This window comes from Lissotriton vulgaris, chromosome 11 (assembly GCF_964263255.1).
Source record: "Lissotriton vulgaris chromosome 11, aLisVul1.2, whole genome shotgun sequence".
Taxonomy (NCBI): Eukaryota; Metazoa; Chordata; class Amphibia; order Caudata; family Salamandridae; genus Lissotriton; species Lissotriton vulgaris.
Genome location: NC_141699.1, coordinates 1,070,089,090 through 1,070,112,681, shown reverse-complemented (window position 1 = coordinate 1,070,112,681; position 23,592 = coordinate 1,070,089,090). Strand labels below are relative to the sequence as shown.

The 23,592-nt window shown below is 45.2% G+C and overlaps 1 protein-coding gene across 4 annotated transcripts in view; it reads left to right on the top strand.

Moving 5' to 3' along the window:
* Positions 1-23,592, top strand: part of DVL3 (dishevelled segment polarity protein 3) — a 393,303-nt gene that overhangs the window by 346,375 nt on the left and 23,336 nt on the right. For 3 of the 4 annotated variants that reach the window (XM_086944462.1, XM_086944463.1, XM_086944464.1), the window contains 5 exons: positions 343-478; positions 12,450-12,540; positions 12,984-13,053; positions 14,623-14,762; positions 15,432-15,508. In XM_086944462.1, the coding sequence (XP_086800588.1) occupies positions 343-478; positions 12,450-12,540; positions 12,984-13,053; positions 14,623-14,762; positions 15,432-15,508 (514 nt within the window). The remainder of the gene's footprint in view (positions 1-342; positions 479-12,449; positions 12,541-12,983; positions 13,054-14,622; positions 14,763-15,431; positions 15,509-23,592) is intronic. The other variant, XM_086944465.1, reaches the window with a different exon arrangement.

Below are 23,592 nucleotides of genomic sequence, written 5' to 3'. Positions count from 1 at the left end.
CAGGATCCGGGACGTTGGCGTGCGACGAGGGGCGCTGTACAGCACTGTGTTCCATATGCTGTGGTCAAAGATTACAATAATACTTTTGGAGGTTGGGTGTTCTTCATTGCTGCTCCTAGTGTACGGAACACCTCTCTCTGGAAATTAGGACTCTGCGTCAAATTGAATTCTCAATTTATCTTTAACCCAATAAGGGAATTTAAAAAAATGTAAATCCTTTTATTAAATGTCTTTGTAAATTGTGCTCTTATGGCACCATTTAAGTAAGGTGTAAAAATGGAGATCCAGTATTGGTCGCTTTAAGTTTGAAGAAATGACCATCTGACAGCAACTCTCTTTCAGTCCCCAGGGTCAATGGCACCAGTAAAGTGGATAAGCGGCGAGACATGGGCGGGTACGAGAGCTCATCCACCATAATGAGCAGCGAGCTCGACACCACCAGCTTCTTCGACTCCGAGGAGGATGACTCGACCAGCCGGTAAGTAGGAGAGCAGAGGATTACAGAATCTTTTTTATCACCAGTGATCCATGTACTCTGTATCTGCAGGTGTCTCTCCTTGTAGGATTTTCATAGAAGTTGTTATCCTTTACATATGACTCCCTTTTCCTCTTTCTCGAAGAAGCTGGAAGTCTGTGCGTCTGGATTTAGCAGTTAGAAATACAACTCAGTGATCTACTTCACCTGAAGAGAATTTTCTTTGCTACGGGCCAGGAAAGCATAATTCTAAGTCTAAGATCCGCAAGGATTTAGTTATAGGGGGTGGAGGGTGTATATGTGTGTGTATATGCGTGTGTGTAAATATATATATGCAAAAAAGAAGGCGAGAACTCTGTGTAGTTCCCAAGTTGAGGTGGAACGCAGCTCCTGTATAGAGCACCCTCAACACCAGCGACACTCTAAATTTGCTCACCTCAAATGTCTGCTTTTCTATCAAAGTTTTTAAGCAGAGGATTAGCGCAGCGCTATCCAAGCCGATATAGAAAAGGACAAAGTCTTTTGCCATTTGTATGGCAAAGTTTTCCCAGAGTTCTCCCCTTCTTTTTTGCATAATTTATGCGTCACTCTATGCCTGCAAGGGTATTGTTTTGACTTATACTGGGTACTCCATTGTGTCTGGACAAAGCTAAACCTCTCTGAAGAGCTGTAATGACAGCGAAACACGTGTCAATGGTTGCTTTTGTTCATTTCAGGTTGGCTTGGATGGTATTTTACCAATCCAAAGCTGTAATACTGTGCCTAGAGTGATAAATGGCTTTTTTAATTTTACAGCTTGGCGTGGATAGCACTTTGCTAATCCTATGCTTAAAGACTTTGCTGTACAAATGGCAAAAGACTTTGTCTATTTCTATCTCGGCGTGGATAGCACTGCGCTTAATCGTATGCTTAAAAACATTGATAGAAAAGCAGACATTTGAGGCGAGCAAATTTAGAGTGTCGCTGGTGTTGAGGGTGCTCTATACAGGAGCTGCCTTCCACCTAAACTTGGGAACTACCCAGAGTTCTCGCCTTCTGTTTTGCATAATTTATGCGTCACTCTATGCCTGCAAGGGTATTGTTTTTATATATGGAGAGGGGTCATGACTCGTGATGGACATCCTTAATTTGGTTCAATACCTTTTGTTAAAACAATTACACATTAAAACCACATATGCAGGTGTGCAGAGGATAATCTATTTGTTACCATGGTTAAGGGAGGGGAGGGGGCACAATGAATCACCAAATGCCTTGCCTTTTGTGAGTCATGGGCCCCTCCCCATACTCAACAATGTTACTAACTAGCATATTACGCTCTGAGCATCTCCATATATATAGATATAGATGTACAATGTATTTGTTCAGTCAATTAAAACCAGCTAGGCATAAACTGAAGAGGATAAAAAAAGAGGTCTTTGGTGGCGACATGAGATTTATCAGCTTAACCCTGTAGTATAAGAAACCGAATTAACTAATACTACAAATGTTTCAGTAGCGGGTAGAAAAAAATGAGGGTGGAGGGGCGTGGGGAAGGGGACAAAAAAAATGTACCTCTTCCGCCCGGCGCATCTCTTCTCTGCTTCTCAGTGAGTCCAGAACCAGGAAGCACCCAGGCTCCCCATAGCCATTCGTAATGCTGTAATGCAGCATTGTGATTGATGTGAGCGCCGAGGATCGGCACTCAGATGGGGACTGGGGGCTGTGTAATGCAGCCTGGTGGGGAACATGCGAAGTGCGCATGACTGTTTGGTCAGCCCAAGAGGGCGGCCAAACACTCATGCACACTTGGAGTGGGCAAACCAATCCTCCCCTGCGCCTCCAGTCCTGCCCTGCCCTAACCGAACCCGAACCCGCGGAAAATGAAATAACTATGTTGTTATCATTTTATTTTTCCTGCTCAAAGAGAAGCGGGGTGATGCCTTAGCGGAGGAACCGCCCCTGAAATGTCTACACTTTTCCCGTACTAAGTGGCAGCCAGATACTCTTCCTAAACAAATAACATGCAAATAATAAAGTATACAAAAAGAGAAGGATGGAATGCTTGAAATAGTCTCACCCACTGGTAATCACTCAGACATCATCTCAATCCATTGCTATTTTACACACAGAATACCACCCCAGTTTGGACCTCTGCGAACATTAAATGAATGAAAAACATACCACATCCATTTCCTGTGTTCTATAGTAATAGCTGTGCAAGTACATAAAATGTTTTCGATTTAAGGTCACAAAGTCGGCATTCCCTTTTGAACTGAGCCCAGCTTGACAAGGAATCTGTGTTGCTGAGAAAGGCAGAATCCCCAAGTTCATTAATGTATGTTTATAGTGCTCATGAAAAGGGTTACCACAGTTTCTTTGTCTGTATGCTTGTCTATTTGAATTAACCACCCATGCATGTGATCTTCCACTAAAAGTTGTTTTGTTATCGATAAAGGAAATGTGTTGTGTGATTTTGTTTGCTACTGATTCCAATGCAGTAAAAGGTAAAGATAATTCCAGAGCTAGTACATTCCCAAAGAGCAGAATTTGCATAAGCACACCAGGAGTTTCCTTTCTTGCTATTGCTCTAATAACTTTGATCCTGTGAGTAATATTTCAGGGAGAAATCAGTTTATAACATATCTTTAGAAAAACAGCATTTGTTGAATAAAGTTAATTCACAAAACCCTACTCCATTCTAATTATTTATTTATTTAGTGTATCTTGATATAGCGTACAGCTACCCCAACGGGGTGTCCCGACGCTTCTGTGTAACTTCATGCTGCATAAGATGGATTGTTAAAAAAGGAAAGAATCAGCAGAACAGGTGGGTTTTTAAGGCTCTCCGGAAGGGTTGTTCATCCTTGATCAACAGAATGGCATTGGGTAATTTATTCCAGAGGGCCGCTGTCAGTACTGGGAAGGATTTCCCACCAGAGCGGGTTTTCCTGAATCTGGGGACCGTAAGGAAGTTTTTAAAAGAAGAGCGAAGGGTCCTGGAGTTGTTGTAAGGAATAAGGCACGTAGAGAGATAAGCAGAGCCCTTGCCTCGCAAGGCTCGATGAGCCAGGACTAGAGCTTTAAATTCTGCCCTCTTATGGACTGGTAACCAATGAAGGTCGCGACGGTGAGGGGTTATGTGCTCACGCAGAGGGATACCGCGAACCAGTCGCACCGCGGCATTCTGAACAGTCTGAAGGCGGTGGCAGAGTCCCACAGACAGACCAGTGTACAGGCCATTGGCGTAATCAAGATGTGAAGTGATTAACGTCTGTACCACTGTCTTCCTGGTATTACTGGGCAAAAAATGAATAAACTTCTTTATCATTCGAATTTTTGCTAAACAGGCCATGGAAACTGTGTGAACTTGATGGGAAAAAGAGAGGTTGGAATCGTGCTTGAAAGGTTGATCGTGGCTTCTGAACAAGGATCTGTATGTCTTACACTGGGAAAGATTTAGAAAGCTTACAGATGTGCCTTGTAAGTCTATGCCATAGGCTTGTGGTAGAAACATCCCGGCTTCCACAACTGCAAGCACAATCGCGGTAGGGATTACTGATCAATATGACGAGGGGGTACAAGGCAACACAAGGAGTTATCTTTTGGATTTAATGATGAAAGGTGATACTTGAAACCACCTCTTTCATCAAACCAGACACCTAGTATTTATAATTTGAAGCTCTTTCATCCACGTTATTTCCTATGTACCAGATGCCAGTTTGCTAGGTTTACTACCGGAGATTACAGCTTTAGTCTGGCCTAGATTGGTCATCATGTTCTTCTGATCATAGAAGATTTTCAGAGCTGTTACAAGGCTTTGAAGGCAACTCCAGCACTGTTTAGAAGGATGATATCAGTTGTGTACTGCAGGGACGTTATGTGCTCATTACCGGTCTTTGGAGGATGGGAATTCACGCTACCACATTTGAAATTCACATCTTCTAGATACAGGTTGAAAAGTATAGGAGCCAAAATAAAACCTTCCTTGAGGCCTCTACTCTCATCAGTTTTTGACGAGATCTGCTCATTTGAGCCCAGTTTGACCTTAACCCAGGTATTTATGTACAGCAGTTCAATAGTACAGAATAGCGTTAGAAGCGTGGCCTATTGGTTCAGATGGCTTCTATCCGCTTGATCAAAGGCTGATATTAAGTCGACAAAGCATGCGTATAAAAGCGATTTGCCGTATATGCTTTTTTCAACCATAATCAATAGAGGCAAAATAAAAATGTGCCTCCAGCTGGTTGGAAGACAGTGATTAAATGGAATAAGGCTGGATAGCAAGGCCCGTCCGCAACTCTTTCTGCAAAACATTTGCAAAGTACATGGCCTCCTCATCCTGCAGATCTATGTGCCTGTAGCTCCCAGGATCAGCTGCATCTCTATTTTTTGTTAAACCGATGCAGAATTGAATGATGCCAGGATTTGGGAATAACCGTTCTACGCAGACAATACAGATTAAGGGAGGATGAAGATCTGCCCAGCAAGCAACATCAAGTTTGAAAGGGTCTTCATGCAAATCCTTTGGGCACGGTGCGCTGTTTGTCCAATTTCTCGGAATATCTCTGACCAATTTGGGACTACAGGAGCTATTCCACTAGTGCACCAGTTACTTGCGAGGAGAGTTCCTGGAAAGCTGATCGTACTCCCGACATAGGGGGCACTTATATATGAAATCCAAATGTTACGGGCAACATATTTAGGCTTTTCATACAACAGTTCTAATTCTTTTCTATTTACAATAGCCAAGAACCTCCTCTGGTCTTTACTAGGACACGCCCTAAACACTTCTGTTCCTTCTATTTTCTTGTGCCCGTTTGGCACTCCAGATAGCTTTTTATGTTTTTGTGTATGGTCTCTTACCTTCTGTATTGGCATTTCATGTCTTGAATGCCAGTTTAATTTTTTGCTTTCCCGTTTGGTTCTGTCCTATCTTCTAGAAGGAACTTGTAAACCAAGTACAAGTAGCCTTTAGCTTTTGCTTGTTTTCTTAATTGCGTAATATCGAGCCGAGTTTTTCAAGGAGATGTTTATTCAAATAAATCCCATTGAGACATATAATTAGTTTCAGTTGAGGATCTAAATAGAATCATATCTGTGCATATAGATGGGTGTTTCCTTCCACACATTATATGACTCAATGATTTTCGTATTCCATCTTAACCTTTTCCTGTGCTGAATCCTAGCGCTGTCGCTAATAAAGTTAAAGTTCCCAATACAGGGTTTGTATTTTTTTTTTATTACATTTTTCTTAAAAACCTTTATTGTACAGTTCAATAAAATTACAAGCACGGACCAACAACCGCAGGGGCCGGCCGCAACACAAGAATAAGACCCACTATATTCTCAAATGACACAGATCTTCAGCCGACAACCCTGAGGCCCGGCAGCGAATCAGGATAAACATTGTATTGAACTCACAACACGTTACAGGATAAGACGAAGGTTTCATTTTATGTTTGACCCCCCCGACCTAAAAAGCAAGTAAAAAGAAACGGACATATCTGGTGCCATACATTCAAACACTATGATAAAGTGAGCAGGTACAAAAATAGAATAATCACAGACCAATTTAAAGGGAACGACCGAGACGCCTGCGCTAGCAAGCACAAAACAGGATGTACGACAAAGCAATCTATAACCCAACGCATTCGCCCGCACACAGACCCCGCCCACTCATTGACGCCAGGATAGAAAAAGAAATACGGTTACCAGATACTGGAATACATACGAAATCAGGATAATACCCCAACGTTATGAAAGGAGAGCGAAAGGAAAGCGTGAGATAAAGAAACCATGAAAACTAAACTAAACTAACAAAACTATAGACCCATCCCCCCACCCTGCACCCCTGCATGTGGCTTTCGCCTAACCCCAACTAGCAGCGTGCCTGTCGCCCCGACTAACTAAAATACAAAAAGTAAAAGAAGAATGGAGGAGGAGAATGTCATACAAACTCCTGGTCACCTTTCCCCCCGCCTGAAACAAACAACCCCTGTCCTAAGACCACAGAGTACTCAAAACTATTATAGACAGAGCCAGATAGGGGAGACGTTGAACACCACCCAACCTCCCGCAAGCATTACGTTAGTGAATCCCTTGTTCTCTAAAGCCCCGAAATCAGACCCAGACCAACAGTCTCATCCTTGACCCCTCTGATCTTTCATGCGGACTCTATCCGGTAACACCATCACCGCCCCAGGAGAGTCAAAGTTCGTAGGAAGTTCAATTAAGATTAATATGAGACCAGTCGAACACATTGAGTCTCTGCAAGCATCCGCCACTGGTAAGATCTCCCTCACCGACATGCTGTCCAGATATCCTTTCCTCCGTAGATGTAAAAGAACCACAATGGCGGGAAGGGACGGTAGTGACTTTCAGTTTTTGCTAGTCGTAGTCTCAAGGAGTGAAAAACCAGGTAGCTCCACAATAATCGGCTGCGATGGTGAATGCAGCGATACCCCCAGAGAAACAGTTCCGCAAGTATTCTGCAAACAGGTCAATGGCGTCAAAACTTTATCGCGCACGGGGTCTCCATCCTCCTTTACTACGGGCATCGTGGGAGAATCAGTTAGTTGAAAGTCATGCAATAGAACAGAGCCCAGACGCGGTCGCCCAGTTTTGATGTCACCAGCGATCATTTTATGAACAATGGTCTCCAGATGCAATTGAAGTGCCCCGATGGCGGCCATTACGGTCTTCAAGGACGGCTCACAAGTCGTCCGATCCGCCTCCACTCGCTCGGTTCCAAGCATGGGTGGGTTCCTCAGAGAGCCGGGTCTCTTCGGGAGAAGAGGCAAGAGCGGAGCAGACGGCAACGGAGGTTGCATTGTCAGTCAGCAGTACGCCACTTTCGATGCAAGATTAATGCACACATCAGTTAAGAGGAGTGTGATTGGATAGCACACAATTTTCAGTTGTTAAAGCCAAAGGGATGGACTTCCCACTGGCATTCTAGTAAATGTGAGGTTGTAACAGTAAGAAGTGTAGAAGGAGAGGCCACCCCTTGACACATCCTTTATTCACGTGTTGTGTCGTGGCGTATAGAATTTGATGTAGCCTGGAACAGGATGTTCACACTTTTCACCAGGTTTCTTGTTAGAAAATATGGTCATGCTGGCACAAGAACATCATATACTTCTGGTCCTGTAAAATCCTCGCATGGTCTCCCTTGTCTAGAAGAACATAAGACCATGATGTGTTTTTACACCTGTGTAAGTATAGGAAGGCCTGAGAGGACAGGCGTATCTTATGTACAGTTATGTACTTTGATGGCCTATGGTCAGGGCATATAGAATTGTGTTCCTGAATGAGATAATAGTAAGACAAAGGGGCAAGAGACCGGAAAAAGACAGAGATGTAAATAGACTTCTATCGCGAGAGAGATGAAGTAGTGGAGAAGGGTGATAGAGATGAGGTAGGGGAGGTATGGAGACACATAAGGTAATAAAGAGAAAACGGATGGGTAGCTAGAAAGTAAGATACAGAGAGGTCCAAAAATAGAGGGATAGGAAGTGAAATAAAAAGTAGGGGTGAAAAGTAAGGTTTTAGAGTAAGCTAGGGCAAAAGAGACCTAGGGCGAAAAGAGATGAAAAGAGATGACCTAGGGGGAGGGGAGGGGAGGTGATATAAAGCCTGAGGTGAAGTTGATACAGAGCTCGAGGTGAAGTTGATACAGAGGTAGAGAGGTTGCAGTATAGACAGAAATGAGGCAGAGAAATGCTTAAAGAGAGAGAAGAAGAGAGAAGTGGGATAGGGGGAACTGAAATAGAAGAAATAAAAGGAGAGATGAGAGCGGAGGGAATTATAGTGAAAAGCTGTTTAAGGTAAGGAATGAGGTGTAAAGAAAATAGTACGGTGAGGAGGTATAGATGGAGGAAATGTATAAAGAAGAGCCCGGTGGAGAAGTGAGGTAGCGAATGAATTCTAAGGTTATTTGAGAGGCTAAATATTGAGAGAGATCCTAAGTAGCAAGAGTAAGGGAGGGGGTGAGGAAGAGAGTGATGCAGTAGTGAGAGTAGTGAGTGTGGTAGAGAGAGAAGTTCTATAGAAGAATGGAGAGAGCGAGAGAGGTGAAGTAATGAGAGATAGGTAGAGAGAGGCCAGGTATAAGGAGGAGCGATGCAGAGGAGAGATGGAAACAGCAGTGATTTGTGAAGAGAGAGAGTTGAGGCAGAGTGGGGGAAGAGTTTTAGAGGGAGGCACAGGGAGTAGTAGAGAGATGAGGTTGAAAGGGAGTTTGAGAGAGGTGCATTTGAGGGCTGGTGAAGTTGACCGGTGTCTAGATTGGGGATGTTACAGAGAGAAGTAGAAGTAGGAAAATAGAGTAAAGAAGAAGGAATGAGGTAGACGAGGTGAAATGAGCGAAGGTGAAAGAAATGAGACAATGAAGCGGAGAGACCGGATGGGAGAGAGATGTGACATGGAGACAGTCTGAGAGAAGAGACGATCACTACCGGAGGTATGCAGAAGGGTGTGAGTGCAGTGGTTTGTAAGTTAGAGAGTGGTAAAGTAGAGATAGGCTGGTGGTAGGAGAACAGAGATAGGCAAGGAAGAGAGAGGGTTAGGTGAGGTGAACTAAGTTATACTGAAGAGGAGGAGGGGAGTGGGGTTGGGTTGGGTAGTGAGAGAAAGGTCAAAGAGCAAGAGATAGGTTAGGTAGAGAAAGCCACTTAGAGTGATAGATAGTGGAGCAGTAAGTGTGGGTGTGAGAGCCAGAGGCAGGCAGCTAGAGAGAGAGGCAGAGGTGAGACAGACCGAGAGGGAGAGAGAGAGGAAGAGAGTACAGAGAGAGAGAGAGGTCACTTTACCAAAGGACCCTTGGAAGGCGAGGGCTCTGGGTAGCTGCCCTCTGTGCCACGCCTTTCAACCGATTTGAACTGGCTCTCCTTTGGTGTGGCGTATAGTTCCACTTGGAGCCATAAGAATAGTGGGCGCTATGCTCTGAAGTGGATCCCCATCAGCAACCTAAGAAAAGAACAGTGTCTGTAGAAACAGATTCAGTTGGAAGTCTACACAGATTTCTACAGGTGGCACGCTACTCTGCACACCTTGTATAGGTTCACCCTCCCTGCGCGGCGGCATCGTTTGTTGTGTAGAAGAAAGGATGAGACCAGGCAACTCCCTGATTACTCTACAGTCAACATCATTACTTTACATCTCCGGTTCCCAGCCCAGTTTAACAGAATCCCCACCCTTACTCCCAGGTGTCTGTCAGTCAGTGTCTGTCCAGAAAGGGGGACAATGTCTCCCACTTCACAAGCAGTCGTTGTGATGATAACAGGATTTGAAGGTTATTTACCTCCTCTACTTTGTGTTCTTTGGACTGTATCTGAAATGCCATTCTAGGTCACTTTAGGTGATTACTAATATGCTCCTTACATTAGCAGAATTATAGTCAGTCTTGGCAGAGTATGGGTCATGAGGGCTGTACCGCACCTAGTGGGGGGGTGGGCGCGTATCATGGCCGGCAGGCGGTGAACCGCCAGTTCTATACCTGCCAGGCAGTCTCATGGCAGGTCGGTCACCTTCAGCCATTTCTGTGTTTCTAGCCAATGGCCCCCTGGCTTCTGTAACATGCAAGCCCATATGGGAAAAAATGGAACCACAAGTCCCAACACTTTCAGCAGCCAAAGTGCAGTTGGATAAAAAAAAGAATCCAAGCCTTGCTGAAAGAGGTCTATTGGCACAGGACAAGTGGGCAGGTATGACTCCAAGTGCTGGCAAACAGAAACCTGTCAGAAGCACTAAATCCATACCAGGTCCAGGTCCAGGCACAGCAAAACCTAATGTCTCTCACCTGCTTAGGGAAGTGCAGCAATTACCTTTTGCATTCATTACTTTAACAATAAACTTGTCAACTCTCATCATTGTAGGAGCTTTGTATGATTTTATGAAATATAACCAACCTCCTCCCTTTAGCGGCATTGCTGACCACCCAGAGTGTCTGTTGCTACAGTAATCGTGCTACCAGTGGAGAGATGTTGTACCTATATTGGAAAACTTCTGTTTGGCAGGTATATCAGTTCTGGTTATTTGGATAAAGATTGAGAATGTAGACCTGTAGCTGTGATTAAAACAGGTTTTGAATGTCGGTACAGCTATCAACTAGCGACACAGCTTTAGTCGGTGCCGTTAATGTTGTAAATCGGTATTCAGACAAGTGTAGCCTTCAAAGATGGACGGTTTAGTCGTGTCTTCGTGAACGGGTGCACTCCAATTTGCCGTGGCGTAAGACTTTACGCCACGGCAAATTGGAGTGCACCCGTTCGACTAAACCGTCTATCTTTGAAGGCTACACTTGTCTGAATACCGATTTACAACATTAACGGCACCGACTAAAGCTGTGTCGCTAGTTGATAGCTGTACTGACATTCAAAACCTGTTTTAATCACAGCTACAGGTCTACATTCTCAATCTTTATCCAAATAACCAGAACTGATATACCTGCCAAACAGAAGTTACAGGTTACAGTCCATCATTAAACCTTTTTGGAGCTACAGTCAACCTGTTATCCTGAAGATGGTCGGACGGTTTTATTCCCTTGACAGACCGAAACATCGACTCAAGCATCTTTCTCTGTATAACATTGATTGTTTTAAATGACATAGAGAAGATGTCAACATAGTATATTGTATAGGTTATTTGACGTCACCTTACATACTATGTTTTGTTGCTTTTTCCCTGATAATATTTTTAAAAATATACATATATTAAATATAGGAATGCTTTTTTGAAAGATATTTTGTTGCCCCGTGTATGATTCACTGTTCATTTTTAATTGATAATTGTGATTATATTTAATTCTTCTATTGATTGACTCTGCTGTCCACCACTGTTGCGGTGTGATTTCAAATAGTTTTTCAAACAACTTCAAACGTTCTAGATAAATAAAATCCCTTGTAGGTAATCCCTCTTTCCTTTGAAAACTTTATTGCCCAACCTGCAAGGGTATATTGGGTTCCCACTCTTTTGAATACTGTACCTATATTGGGGCCTCAGGCAGGCTAGTGTAGGCCTTTAAGTGGGATGAAAAAACTGGAGGGGGTCTCTCAAAGGGACGTGGCCAGTGTAATTAAGGGTGTGGCTTAAACACATGTAAGCTAAAAATCTGTGCTTCGCATAGTGTGCCGCCCGACTGGTTTTTCACCATTTCTGTCATTGCATCCAGATATACGATACAACAAGTAACATCTTACCTACAACAAGTCAGGACTATTGGCTTTGTCAATGGTTGTTAGTTGCATAAGATAAATAAGCAGCAATTATGGCTTGATATATTATTGAAAAAGCTTCCACTTAAGGCCTGGTGACACCACGACAATGTTGCTTCTCCTGAGTTTCAAAAAGAGAAAGGAAATCCAGTGAGAAAAGACTCTTTTTAAAGGATTTCCCTTCCCCTAGAACTCTCACCTGGCATGACGTCATGCCGGAACTTCTCCACTAGTGAGAAGTGAGCAGTGTGCGCATCGATGTGCCTGCTATCACTGCAGTCCGGGGAAAAATGGACCGCCTTTGCCAGGGCACAAAACAGAGCCCGATAGAGACCCGTTTCGAGACCCCTTTTAAAAAACTGCTGGTGCTCAGCACCGGTGAGACCCGGTCCACTTAAAGCCCTGGACTAGTGTACTCCATGTTCCGGTGTGTGTGTGTGCTAGGCTGAGTGGTTCGTCACTTGACCTATCGCTTAAAGGCCTTTCTTTACGCAAACATTTTGTTTGGCCTGTAGAGTGATAAACTATTCCCTTAAGTCGCTTGGTGAGAACGGTGTCCTAACAGTAGATCTGCACTCCATGTTCGCTATGTGTCACTGATTCGAATTATTTTGATACATGCTGTGTGACAGTTGAGCAGCAACCTGCCCGGTTGCCCCACTCTTGTGCTTATGGTAACTCATCCTTTCCACAATCTTAGCACAGCTGTCCCGTACTCACTTTCACCTATTAACTAGGCCATTACCTTCTCTAACCTTGCATTTTATCATCTCTTCTTCCAGGATTAGCAGCTCAACCGAGCAGAGTGGCGCTTTGCGGCTGAGGAGGCACAAGCGACGCCGGCGGAAACCGAAGGTCCCGCGCATAGAACGGGTACGATGTGACATGCACGTAACTTTTATTTTCAACCAATTGGGACAGCAAAAAGATCAATTCTTTTAGTCAGTACTGTATCTAGAGTTTAATGTTAAATTCTCACCTCATGTCAAGAGGATCTGGGTGTAGGGTTACAAGAGAGTAAAGATACCATTCATTGTTTTTCTCACATTTTTAATGTTGCTTGAGTGTTTGACTGTGATGTCAGTGTGTATTGAGTTTTGTTATAGGGTGACATTCTGTATCATTGTTTTGAGCCTTTGCTTGGTGTAGGAGATGCCTTTACCTGTCATGGTCCTCATTGACCACAGTTGCAAGAGGTTACTGCAGAAGCCTGCTTCTGGGCAGGGGTGGAATGTCTGCATTGGTCTGTTGTCAACCTACACTTACATATTCACCCTTCAGCATCCTTTCTAATGCAACGCTGTCCTCTCTTGCAGTCCTCCTCGTTCAGCAGCATCACTGATTCCACCATGTCGCTCAATATCATCACGGTCACTTTAAATATGGGTGAGTACTACATACTCCTTTACCACCGCGTGGCACCTTTGTTTCCAGGGTTTGTACGGGTGAGAGGGACTGCTCCAACTCTCTCTTTCAATGGGTGAGCCGGAAAAAAGAGTGATCAGATTCTTCCGAGCTCTGGAGGTCCTTCAAACTTGAAACCCTGAGGTGCCTCTGATGAACAAATGACTTCCATGAATTATACTTCGATATGAACTGATAGGAATACCATTTGATACGTGGCGCACTTATAGATAGACGACAGATCAAACCATTACATTTCGTAGTTCAAGCAAATAAACTGCTCTTTCTTCTACAACTAATCTCAAATGTAAATATTTTACATTATTTTCCTTTTCTGTGATCCAGGGCTTCACAATCCTATTTAGATGCAAAAATAGGGTGTGGGGGGTGTGAAAAACATGCTATAATAAAAAAAGAGAACTAGTGGAAGGACAACAAATATGTTGCCCTTTGACCAGATTGGAAACAGTTGAATCTTTTGAACATTCTGTTTTATTTTGAACTGTTTTTCTGCTTAAGTTGGTTTAACTAAACAAAGAAGTAGATCAGACCATTGTTTAGAGCCACATTGGGTGTTTCTGCATCATCCATCTTTCACCAGACCACAGACTGGTAATCTGCCATCCGTAGTTGACATGGACATTACTGGCTGTGCAGGTAATTTAACTCTGCATGGTGTGGTCTCCCTGAAGATTGCAGATATAGCCGAACACCTCCCAGGTATCCTTGAAGATGCAACCCAACTACACTTGGTACAAGACTTGTATATGGTCTTCGAATTTGTAGAGCATCAGCATAATTTCTGATAGTGCATAAATGCACAGAGGTCTCCATTCACCTTTCCCCTCCCTTTGCTTCCAGTTAAATACTCTGCTAACCATTTAAGCACCCCCAAAGCCTTGCTGGGGGCCTGACCTCTGCTCCCGCTGTAACCCAGTCTGGTGCCAACACTTCTCAAGGGAGGCATTGCTTCATCTGAAACTTACAGGTTGGCAACATGAAGCTGGGCAGTCCTTTCACTCCCCCTGAGTTTTGCTACAACTTAATTTATGAGTAGCTAATTCTTTGAGTCCCTGCTCCTCTCCTTTCCAGGTAGCTAAAAGGGAGAAATCTGTGCTGTGCTAGAAAGCCACAGTGAACTGCATTTAAGGCCACACTGTTACTACATACTTGTTCTGCTGTGCTCTACAAGTCTGTAAGAAGACCAACACTCCAGTTTCCATCTTTAGTGGGGTACCACCCCTCAAGACGGTGTTAATACAGTTCTTAGTTTGCAAGTGTAAGTAAATCTAGACCATGCTAAGGAACCCGCCCCAGAGCGCCACCTATATCATCTGAGCTTCTAACTGTATCTGTTTTGCTCTTCTGACTGATGGGCTCTGATTGGCCGTGCATTTCATTCTATAAAGAACATATGTTTTGGAGAGATCAGTGGGTTTATGACCTCTTTAGTTGATTTTTGTTGGGTGGGTTTCTATTGCTGCATTTGAGTTTTTCTGAAGCCTACTCTCATTCCTTTGTTAATGTTGTTTCTGTTTGCGGCTCTTGCAGAGAAATATAACTTCTTGGGGATCAGCATCGTCGGACAGAGCAACGAGCGAGGAGACGGCGGCATCTACATTGGCTCGATCATGAAGGGTGGTGCTGTGGCAGCAGACGGAAGGATAGAACCTGGGGACATGCTGCTGCAGGTACTCGTGTGCTTCCAGGATAGAAGGGCATTGTAAAGCCTTTTCGTAAACCACATTTTATTTGGGAGCACCGTGTACTGTGTGCTGAGAGTTGCTGCACCAACATCTGTGCCTGCAGTTGGCAACATACGCTATGTGCAAACTGCCAGGACTGACCGGTTGCACCTTTGCTACTGCTAATAGTGGGATTCTTTCATGACCCAGGATCAGGCTGCATTTTCATAATGAAATCAGACAGAAAGATGCACTTCATACTAAACACAAAGACCGAGATCCAGAAATGTAAGCAAGGCACCTCATCGAACGTGTTATTTGAAAGCAAGGGATGTGCCTTTCTCAGACATAGTCAAGTAGTATTTGTTGCACCCAAGGTCATGTTGAATGTATTGTTTTCTTGCATTTGTTTTGTCTTTGTGGTTGCCTCCAATGCACCTTGAAGCATGATGTATGTGGTATTTTTCAGTACACTAACATTGATATTATAAGTGGGTTCTGACACAATGGAGACCACCAATAGTCAAGGTCTGCACTCAATCAGCTGATTCAAGAGAAAGGTTTAGACTCATTCTGCGCATGGATCGTCTCACAGAATTTGGTGCCTCTACTCGCCGAGTGATGGTGAATGCAATGATCAGTGTGTACTAAATGCTGTCTCCTCCTCTTCTGCAGGTAAACGATGTCAACTTTGAGAACATGAGCAATGACGATGCTGTGCGAGTCCTGCGAGAGATTGTCCACAAGCCTGGGTAAGACCTGTGCCTTGCCTACACTGCACCCTGTACTCCACTTGGTTCTGTTGACCTCACTGTAATCTGTACACCACCAGTCAGACAATGTACCCTGCCACACACCGCATGCGGCTACACCCTTTGGGTTTCACGAAACTATACACTAATGCACAGTGCTTCAAGCTTTGTTCTGCAGACTTTCCTTCTTAGCTAACTACTGTGCCTTTCATCACATGTTGCTCTTCACCACATGTTAACGTGTTGTATTGCGACACATGCTGCACCCTGTACTTTGCCCCAATTCTCACTTTACCATACTGTGTCACAGATAAACTGTTCACCAATCAGGTTCATATGAAAACTGTTCTCTAATCAATTTTGTTAGTTTGGCTAAGGTAATATTTTTCAAAGCCTCGCCTAAGATCTTTGTAGCTCGCGGACTGTACAGTTTGGCATCTCATCTGCCATTAATGTGCTGTGTCTTCAGATTTGACAGCAGACATTCTAGGTACAATGATTTAACCTCTGGAACTCTTGTTTTTGCTGCAACATCTTTTCTGGATTCACATGCTGTGCATTATTGGACCATCTAATGGTTGGCCCAGCATTATCCCTATTTGCCTCCCATTCCACCCCCAATCCATCCGTTCTTGTGTCAACTAGTTGGTGGGTATATCCGCCTCCTTATGATGTACACCCACAATGCCCCAGTCCATGTTGACATCTTCAGATTTTTCATCCATTTATATACTTACCTTGCGTGCCATGCTGTTGATCCCTTGAAATTAGGTTACAGTTACTCAATATATTTGGCTTCCTATGCAATTCTTCTGCATTAACTGCATTTGGTGCAAAGCACAGCTGCTTGTCTTTTCATTAGTCCTCACATGTTCACCTTAATAGGGTTGTGGGGAAGAAACCATAATAGTATATTCTCTTCTCCCACCCCTGCGTTGATTTTAACCTTGCATAAGGAAGGGCAGCAAATAGCACATTCATTAAATTGATTCTTTTTTATCATCATAATGCAGTTTTAATGTTTCCATGGTGAAACCCTCATTTCCCTAAGCAAACAAAAAAGACTCCAAGAGTTCTGGTGAAACTGCTGTTCTCCAGTTTGTTGCTGACGAAGGTGCAACCCCGAAAATGAAGCACGCCACCCTGTGTGGGGGTTGTATCCTTTAAAAACGAAATCTGACTGACAAGATCCCAACAGGAAAGTGTATTGTGTAGACACCCCAGACAGAGGGAGCATCCACGGTCACCCTCACCAAGCCAGAGCCCACATGTTCTTTCATATATCCATACTGAATACGCCTTCTTTTCACGCATGCCGTCACCCCATATGTGAATACAACGTGGTTGTTAAAACAACTGTGTTGTAACAATGCATACCATTACCCCACAAGTCGAAACAACGACTTGCGGAGGGGGGTGCTTCATGTTAAAATAGTATAATTTCCAATTCCAACTCCAGTCTGTGTGGACAGTAGGGAAGGTGTTGGATTTTAAATCCAACACCTTCTCCCCCTCTGCAAGTCGTTGTTACGACTTGCGGGGTAACGGTATGCATTGTTACAACGTGGTCGTTGTAACAACCGCGCTGTAATTTCATGCGGGTGACGGCTTTATTGTGAGGGCTGTTTACCATCCATACTATCATTTCCAGGTAGTCCATACAGGTGTTGGCTCTTCCTTTAGCATCTCTACACCCCCGTTCAGTCAATGCCATGCTTTGTATTGGCCTGCCAGGGAGTGTTTCCCTTGGCCTAGCCCTGCTGGCACTGGCTGTAGAAACGTTCAATGTCATTTATTTTATTGATCATACTTCCTCTAGTCAAATTTAGCATCTGCCTGTAGTACATATGTGGTTTGTTTTTGATAGCACCCGCACGAATAAATGGCGTGTTTTGAGTCCACGGGCAAGAGAAAGCCTTTTCTATTTATTTATTTATTTTTGACACTTGTAAAGCGCTACTTATACCCTTAGGCGTCAAGGCGCTAAAACCATTATTGAAGGGTGGGAAGAAAGAATGGACAGGAGAAAAGAATGAACAGGATGACAGTTAAGCATGGTTAATGGGAGAACAGCCAGGTTTTCAGGAGTTTACGAAACTGAAACAGCGTAGCACTCCGTCTGATGTTGAGAGGCAAGGTGTTCCAAAGTCTGGGGGCAGCCACAAGAAAGCGACGGTCTCCCCAGGACACTGTTTTGGTGCGTGGAACAGACAATTGATTAAGAGTGGCGGAGCGTAAAGCTCTTGTCGGTTTGTAAAATTGAAGTTTGTCTCTCAAAAAATGTGGTCCTTGATTGTTAACTGATTTAAAGACTATACAGAGAGCCTTGAAGAGGATCCTTTTTTGTACAGTCAGCCAGTGCAGGTCTTTTATGTTTTGGGCAATAGGTTCAAACTTTGTTTTGCCGGTGATGAGACGGGCTGCTGCATTCTGTATAGTTTGAAGTTTTGTGGTGACTCGAGATTGCGCATTAAGAAATAAACCATTACAGTAGTCCAGGGATGAGAGGACAAGAGCCGAGACCAGTGTCTTAATCGCAGGTTCGGGTAGAAATGGACGAATTTTGCGAATCATTTTTAATTTTAGGTGCGCTGTGGATGCTGTCTTATTGGCGTGATCCATAAAGTTCAAACCATCGTCGAAGATAACCCCCAGATTCCTGACCTTCGAGGTCGGTGTGGGAGGGGTACCAAAGGTCTCTGGCCACCATCTGGTGGACCAGGCTGGGGACAAAGGACCGAAGACAAGCACCTCAGTTTTCTCTGAGTTCAGCTTTAAACAATTGGTTTCCATCCAGTCTCCTATATCTAGGAGCCCTTTCTTAAATTTTTCAGCTACTTGCTCTCCGTCACCCTTGATCGCCAGCACTAGTTGGGTGTCATCAGCGTACGAGGTAAGGCTCATCCCATGAGCTTTGATAGTCTTAGCTAGGTCCGACACATAGATGTTAAAAAGTGTCGGACTAAGGGATGAGCCTTGAGGGACACCACAGGGGGCGGAGAGTTGTGCTGATTGAAAGGGTCCTAGGATGACCGCCTGCGTTCTATTGGCAAGGAAGGAGGCTATTAAGTTTTTGGCAGAGTGACAGATGCCAAATCCTTGGACACGGCCGACCAAGATGCTGTGGTCGACCGTGTCAAAAGCCGCTGAAAGGTCCAACAGAACCAATATGGCAGTGCCACCTTGGTCCCTAATCTCCCTGATGTCATCCGCGGCTTTAATCAGGGCGGTCTCAGTCCCGTGAAATTTTCGGAACCCGAACTGTGTATCGTCCAGGAGCTGGTGATCCTCGATGAACTCAGAGATCTGGATGTTCATGATCTTTTCGATGGTCTTAGCAATGAACGGTAAGCTGGCAATTGGTCGATAATTTTTCAGCTCATTTTTATCGAGCGAAGGTTTTTTTAACAGAGGCTTTAGTAGCGTGTTTTTGAGTGAATTAGGGTATTGGCCTGACCGCAGTATCAGATTACAGACATGTGTGAGAGCCGGCAGGATGACTTCTAAAGCTGGTCTGAGGACAGATAGGGGACAAGGGTCGAGGGGTGAACCTGATTTAATGGTCAGCAATGTGTTTTTTATTTGTTCCTGGGTAACTGATTGAAAGCACGGAAAAACATTAACTAAGGAGGAGGTGACGGAAGATGTGGCTACAGAAAGTGATTTGGAAGAAAATGCTTGGTAGATGTCATCTACCTTGGTGTAGAAAAAAGATGCCAAAGCGTCACAGAGAGATTGTGACGGGGGAGGCGTGAGGTCCGGTGAGTTGCCTGATAGAGCTTTAGTAATAGAGAATAGTTGTTTACTAGAATTCCTGGCCTGCTCGATTTGGTCCGTATAATATTCTCTTTTGGCCTGCACTATCATATTTTTATAAAGGGCAACGGCTTCCCTATAGTTAGACTTACTGACAGCATCATAATCTTTCCTCCAGGTTCTCTCCTTGCTGCGGTTTATCTGTTTTTGTGTCCTAAGTTTGTCATTGTACCAAGGAGCGGAGGGTTTAGCTCGGTTGCTGGAATGTTCCTTGGAAGGGGCTGATTGGTGGGATGCCTGACCAATCCAGTCGTATAATTGCTGGAGAGCTATATTGGGGTCATCAACGAAATCTGGACAAGTTTGTATGAGTGTAGACTTGAAATTTTCTAGATTTATGTTTTTCCAGTCTTTAAACGGTAGTTTAGGAACCGATTGGGAATTGTTATTGTAATCATTGCGAGTAGCAATGTTTGCAAAGATTGCAAAGTGGTCTGTCCACTGCATGGGCAGAATGCTGGTGATTTGGAGTCCTTCTAAGTTGGAAAAAATAGGATCCAGAATGTGGCCCGCTTGGTGTGTGGAGGACATGACAAGCTGTTTTAACCCTAGATTGCCTAGGTCAGAGGTGAGAGCAACAGAATCGGCTAAGTGATCTAGGTCTAGATGAAAATTCAGGTCACCGAGGACTGTGAAGGTGGTTTCTGTAGCTACAGATTCCATTATGGAGTTTAAGCTGGACAGAAAAGTAGTCTTTGATCCCGGGGGCCGATATATTAGCATTCCCTTAAAGTTAAATGAGGGAGAAATGTTGATAGAAAATTGCATGACCTCACAGGCGGTGGAAGGAATGACGGTAGTTTTAACCGGGTATGTGTCTCTGGCAATTATGGCCAGCCCACCCCCTCTTTGTTTGGGCCTATCCTGACAGTAGGCCTTGAATCCTGGTGGCACAGCGATGACCAGGTCTGGCTGTGAGGATTCATCAGTCCACGTTTCAGTGATGAACAAAATGTCGAGAGAATAGTCAGTAATGAGATCAAATATTTCCTGCCTGTGCTTCCCAAGAGACCGGGCATTGATAAGAGCTATAGAGGTAGTACCACCTGCATCATAGTTATTTGGAGTGCCCACGGTTTGAAGGGGAGGGGGAAGGGGGATGGAGTAGAGGCAGTGAGGACAAACGATGGTCGTGTCTTTGTGAATATCTGAGAGGTTCCTTTTTAGACAATTAGATGTGTCAGGTGGACATAAGGCAAGTAAAGTATGTCTGGAATATGTTATGATACTTGCCGATAAATTTTTGGCAGGATTTGTGGCCCTGGGCCCGGTCCCGGCGCGGACGGGCGCAGACGGGCTTGCCTCTGGCGCGCCTCCGGCGCGCCGCCGGCGCGCCCGCTGCGCCCGCCCGCTGCGCGGACGGGAAATGTCTTTCTTTTTATACATGAAAGGGGCGGGAAGGGAGGGAGCGTTCGATCGACTGGAGCGCAGCCCTTCCCTGCTCAAGATGGCGGGTGTCAAGAGTGGTCACGTGAGCGCGACCGAAAGGGCAGCGCTGATGATAATAAGCTGCAAACGCGCAATGCAGCGCGCTGTGAATAAGCAGAAGGTGATGTAAGTATTTAGCCGCCGATCATGTATTTAAAAATACATGTATAAAGGTTACCGCCCAATGAACAGACAGTTACCACAACAGTGTAAAATGCGCTATTAAAAGTTACTAACACAGGGATAGAAGAGAGATCCCCCGGCTTCCGCCTCAGGGGAGAGCAAGTTTAAAATAAGGTTTTACCGGATTAAGGCAGGAAACTCCTTAAGTACATGCAGGGGGCGGGAGCGCTCGATCGACTGGAGCGCAGCCCTTCCCTGCTCAAGATGGCGGGTGTCACGAGTGGTCACGTGAGCGCGACCGAAAGGGCAGCGCTGATGATAATAAGCTGCAAACGCGCAATGCAGCGCGCTGTGAATAAGCAGAAGGTGATGTAAGTATTTAGCCGCCGATCATGTATCTAACTAAGGATGTTTCTCCCAGGGCATCGCTGTTGGGCAAGAAAAAAGGGCGCTGCCACCCTCAATGGATCGGCAAACACATATGCCTTTGAGGGGGTGCCTCAAGGCTCTTCAAATATCCTTTAGCTTTACTCCTTTGAATGTGTTGCATTCATGCAGAAAATCCAGTTCTTACTGTTGTACCATGAAGACCCTTAATGGGAACAGAAAAGGTCATGATTATAAGGCTCAAATCTCATGATAAATACAAAAACATTAATTTGTAAAGGCCATAAAGAATCTCTGGATAATAGCACAAGCATTGACAAAACCAATAAGTCTCGTCTTTGGAACCTATCAACTTGGGCAATGCCTTTTGGCAATGCTGTGCAGCATCAGCAAAATGCTGTGCAGCATCAGTAAAATGCTGTGCAGCATCAGCAAAATGCTGTGCAGCATCAGCAAAATGCTGTGCAGCATCAGCAAAATGCTGTGTAGCCTCGGCAACAGTTAAAAAATAAAAAATCGAGGGAGGAGCCAAGATGGCGATCGTGTCGGACGTGTAGTCCCTCGGCTCCGAGGACCATCTCCTTCCTCGTGACTATCCTGCCGGCGATCCTGCGTGGAGAAGGCACATTGCGGTAGCTGTTATGCTCCGACGGCCCGCAGGGAAATCCTGAAGCTCATGCCTCTTTGCAATCTGGAGAAAGGTTCAACTGAAGTTTGAGGCCCGCATCGGCCCTGAGACCGGGGCCTCGAGTGGACACCGGAGCCGGCTGCGGAGCGAACAACACCGGGCGTCAGCAGCTGTGCTGAACCGGTCGGACCATTTGTGGAAGTCGCGGCCGAATTTGAACCGCCCGCCCCACTTGCCTACAGGTACAGAGTTGATTGTGCCTGGCGCTTGTATCTGGAGTTCATTTATGACTGCGGGAACCCTTAATGTGGATTGCTGAGTGACTGCCTGAGTGCTGGCTCGCTACCAGCGGGAGGTTCCCGAAATATCCACCTCACTGATCTCAAACAGGGCAGCTGGTTTCCGGGACAATGCCTACGGCCGCTTTCTGGGTCTTATACTGCTCTTCTCCAAAGCGTAGACCTAAAGCTTCCTGTGAGCAGCCTGCCCCGACCTGGAGGGCTTCCATTTGAGACCGCGAAGTGCATAATGGCGCACAACCTTGAGGAGCTGGGGCCATGGAGTGGTCACGGACGTGTGGTGCAAGGTGACATGAGTGGCAGGGAGCGTGGATGTGATCAGGGCTACGGCGATTTATTGGCGGCTATCGTCTCCCTTCACCACGAAATGGTTTACTCTGCGCAAACCCTGATCAGCAAGGTTGACGAAATAATGTTTGCCCAGGGGTGCTCGAAAATGGCGGTCTTGCCGGACCACAGTGATCCTTCTCGCCCCGTGTCTGTCTCATACTAGATGGCGGCCTCGCGCAATAGTGATGGCTTTGGGACTCCAGGCTTCGAGGCTGTTTTTGCACTGGACGATGTCTGCCCGGACCGAAGTACGACCCACGGATTGCGATCACGACGGGAGTCCTTTCCCCACGTCTTGCCCCCTGATACCCGGGGATCGCTCCAGAAGGGGCTGGATATCGAGACTTTTCCCCTTGGCTCGGATTCGCTTTATGCTACGAGGGTTGTGTATTTCTGGCTCAGCATGGGAACGTTGGACTCCAGTGTTCCCGATTTGGTTGTGTGTTTGAAGCAAAGTGCCCCTTCCGGACTGCTGTTCGCGCCTTTTTGGGTTATTTCTGCTAGCAGTGGGGGGAGAGTGAAGACGGGACAGGGATGAAAGCTTCTTATCGCTGTCTGATGGTTTCCTCGTTGCAGACCAACTTGGATGTGGGGCGTGTTGATTTCTTGGATAACGCAGTGCGCCGAGTCTGTGCTTTTTATATTGTATGCTAGTAATGCTGTTTTTCACCGGACAATACATCCTGAGCTAATATTGGACTATGGGATGGGGATGCCGGGGGACTGGTGGCGGGCTCCTCCTCCGCTTCTCTTCATTTTATTATAGTTATAGGTTAGAATCCTTTTCTTTCTTCCTATATTTCGGGACTCCTTTTAATGGGCGACAGGCACACTGCTAGGGGGGGGGTGTAGGCCGTAGCCAGCTGCAGGGGTGCAGGGTTGGGGGTGGGAGGTGGGGGTTTTTGTTTACTTCTTTTTTGTTCTATGGGCCTTCTATTCTTTTTCCTTTTTCTTCTGGGTTTAAACGTTTTTCTTCAATGGGAAAGTGCTGGTTCTGGTATTTTTAGTGCACTGTATGAATGAGTCTCCTGATCCTTCATGCCGGAACCATTGTGCTGTTTTGTGACATCCTG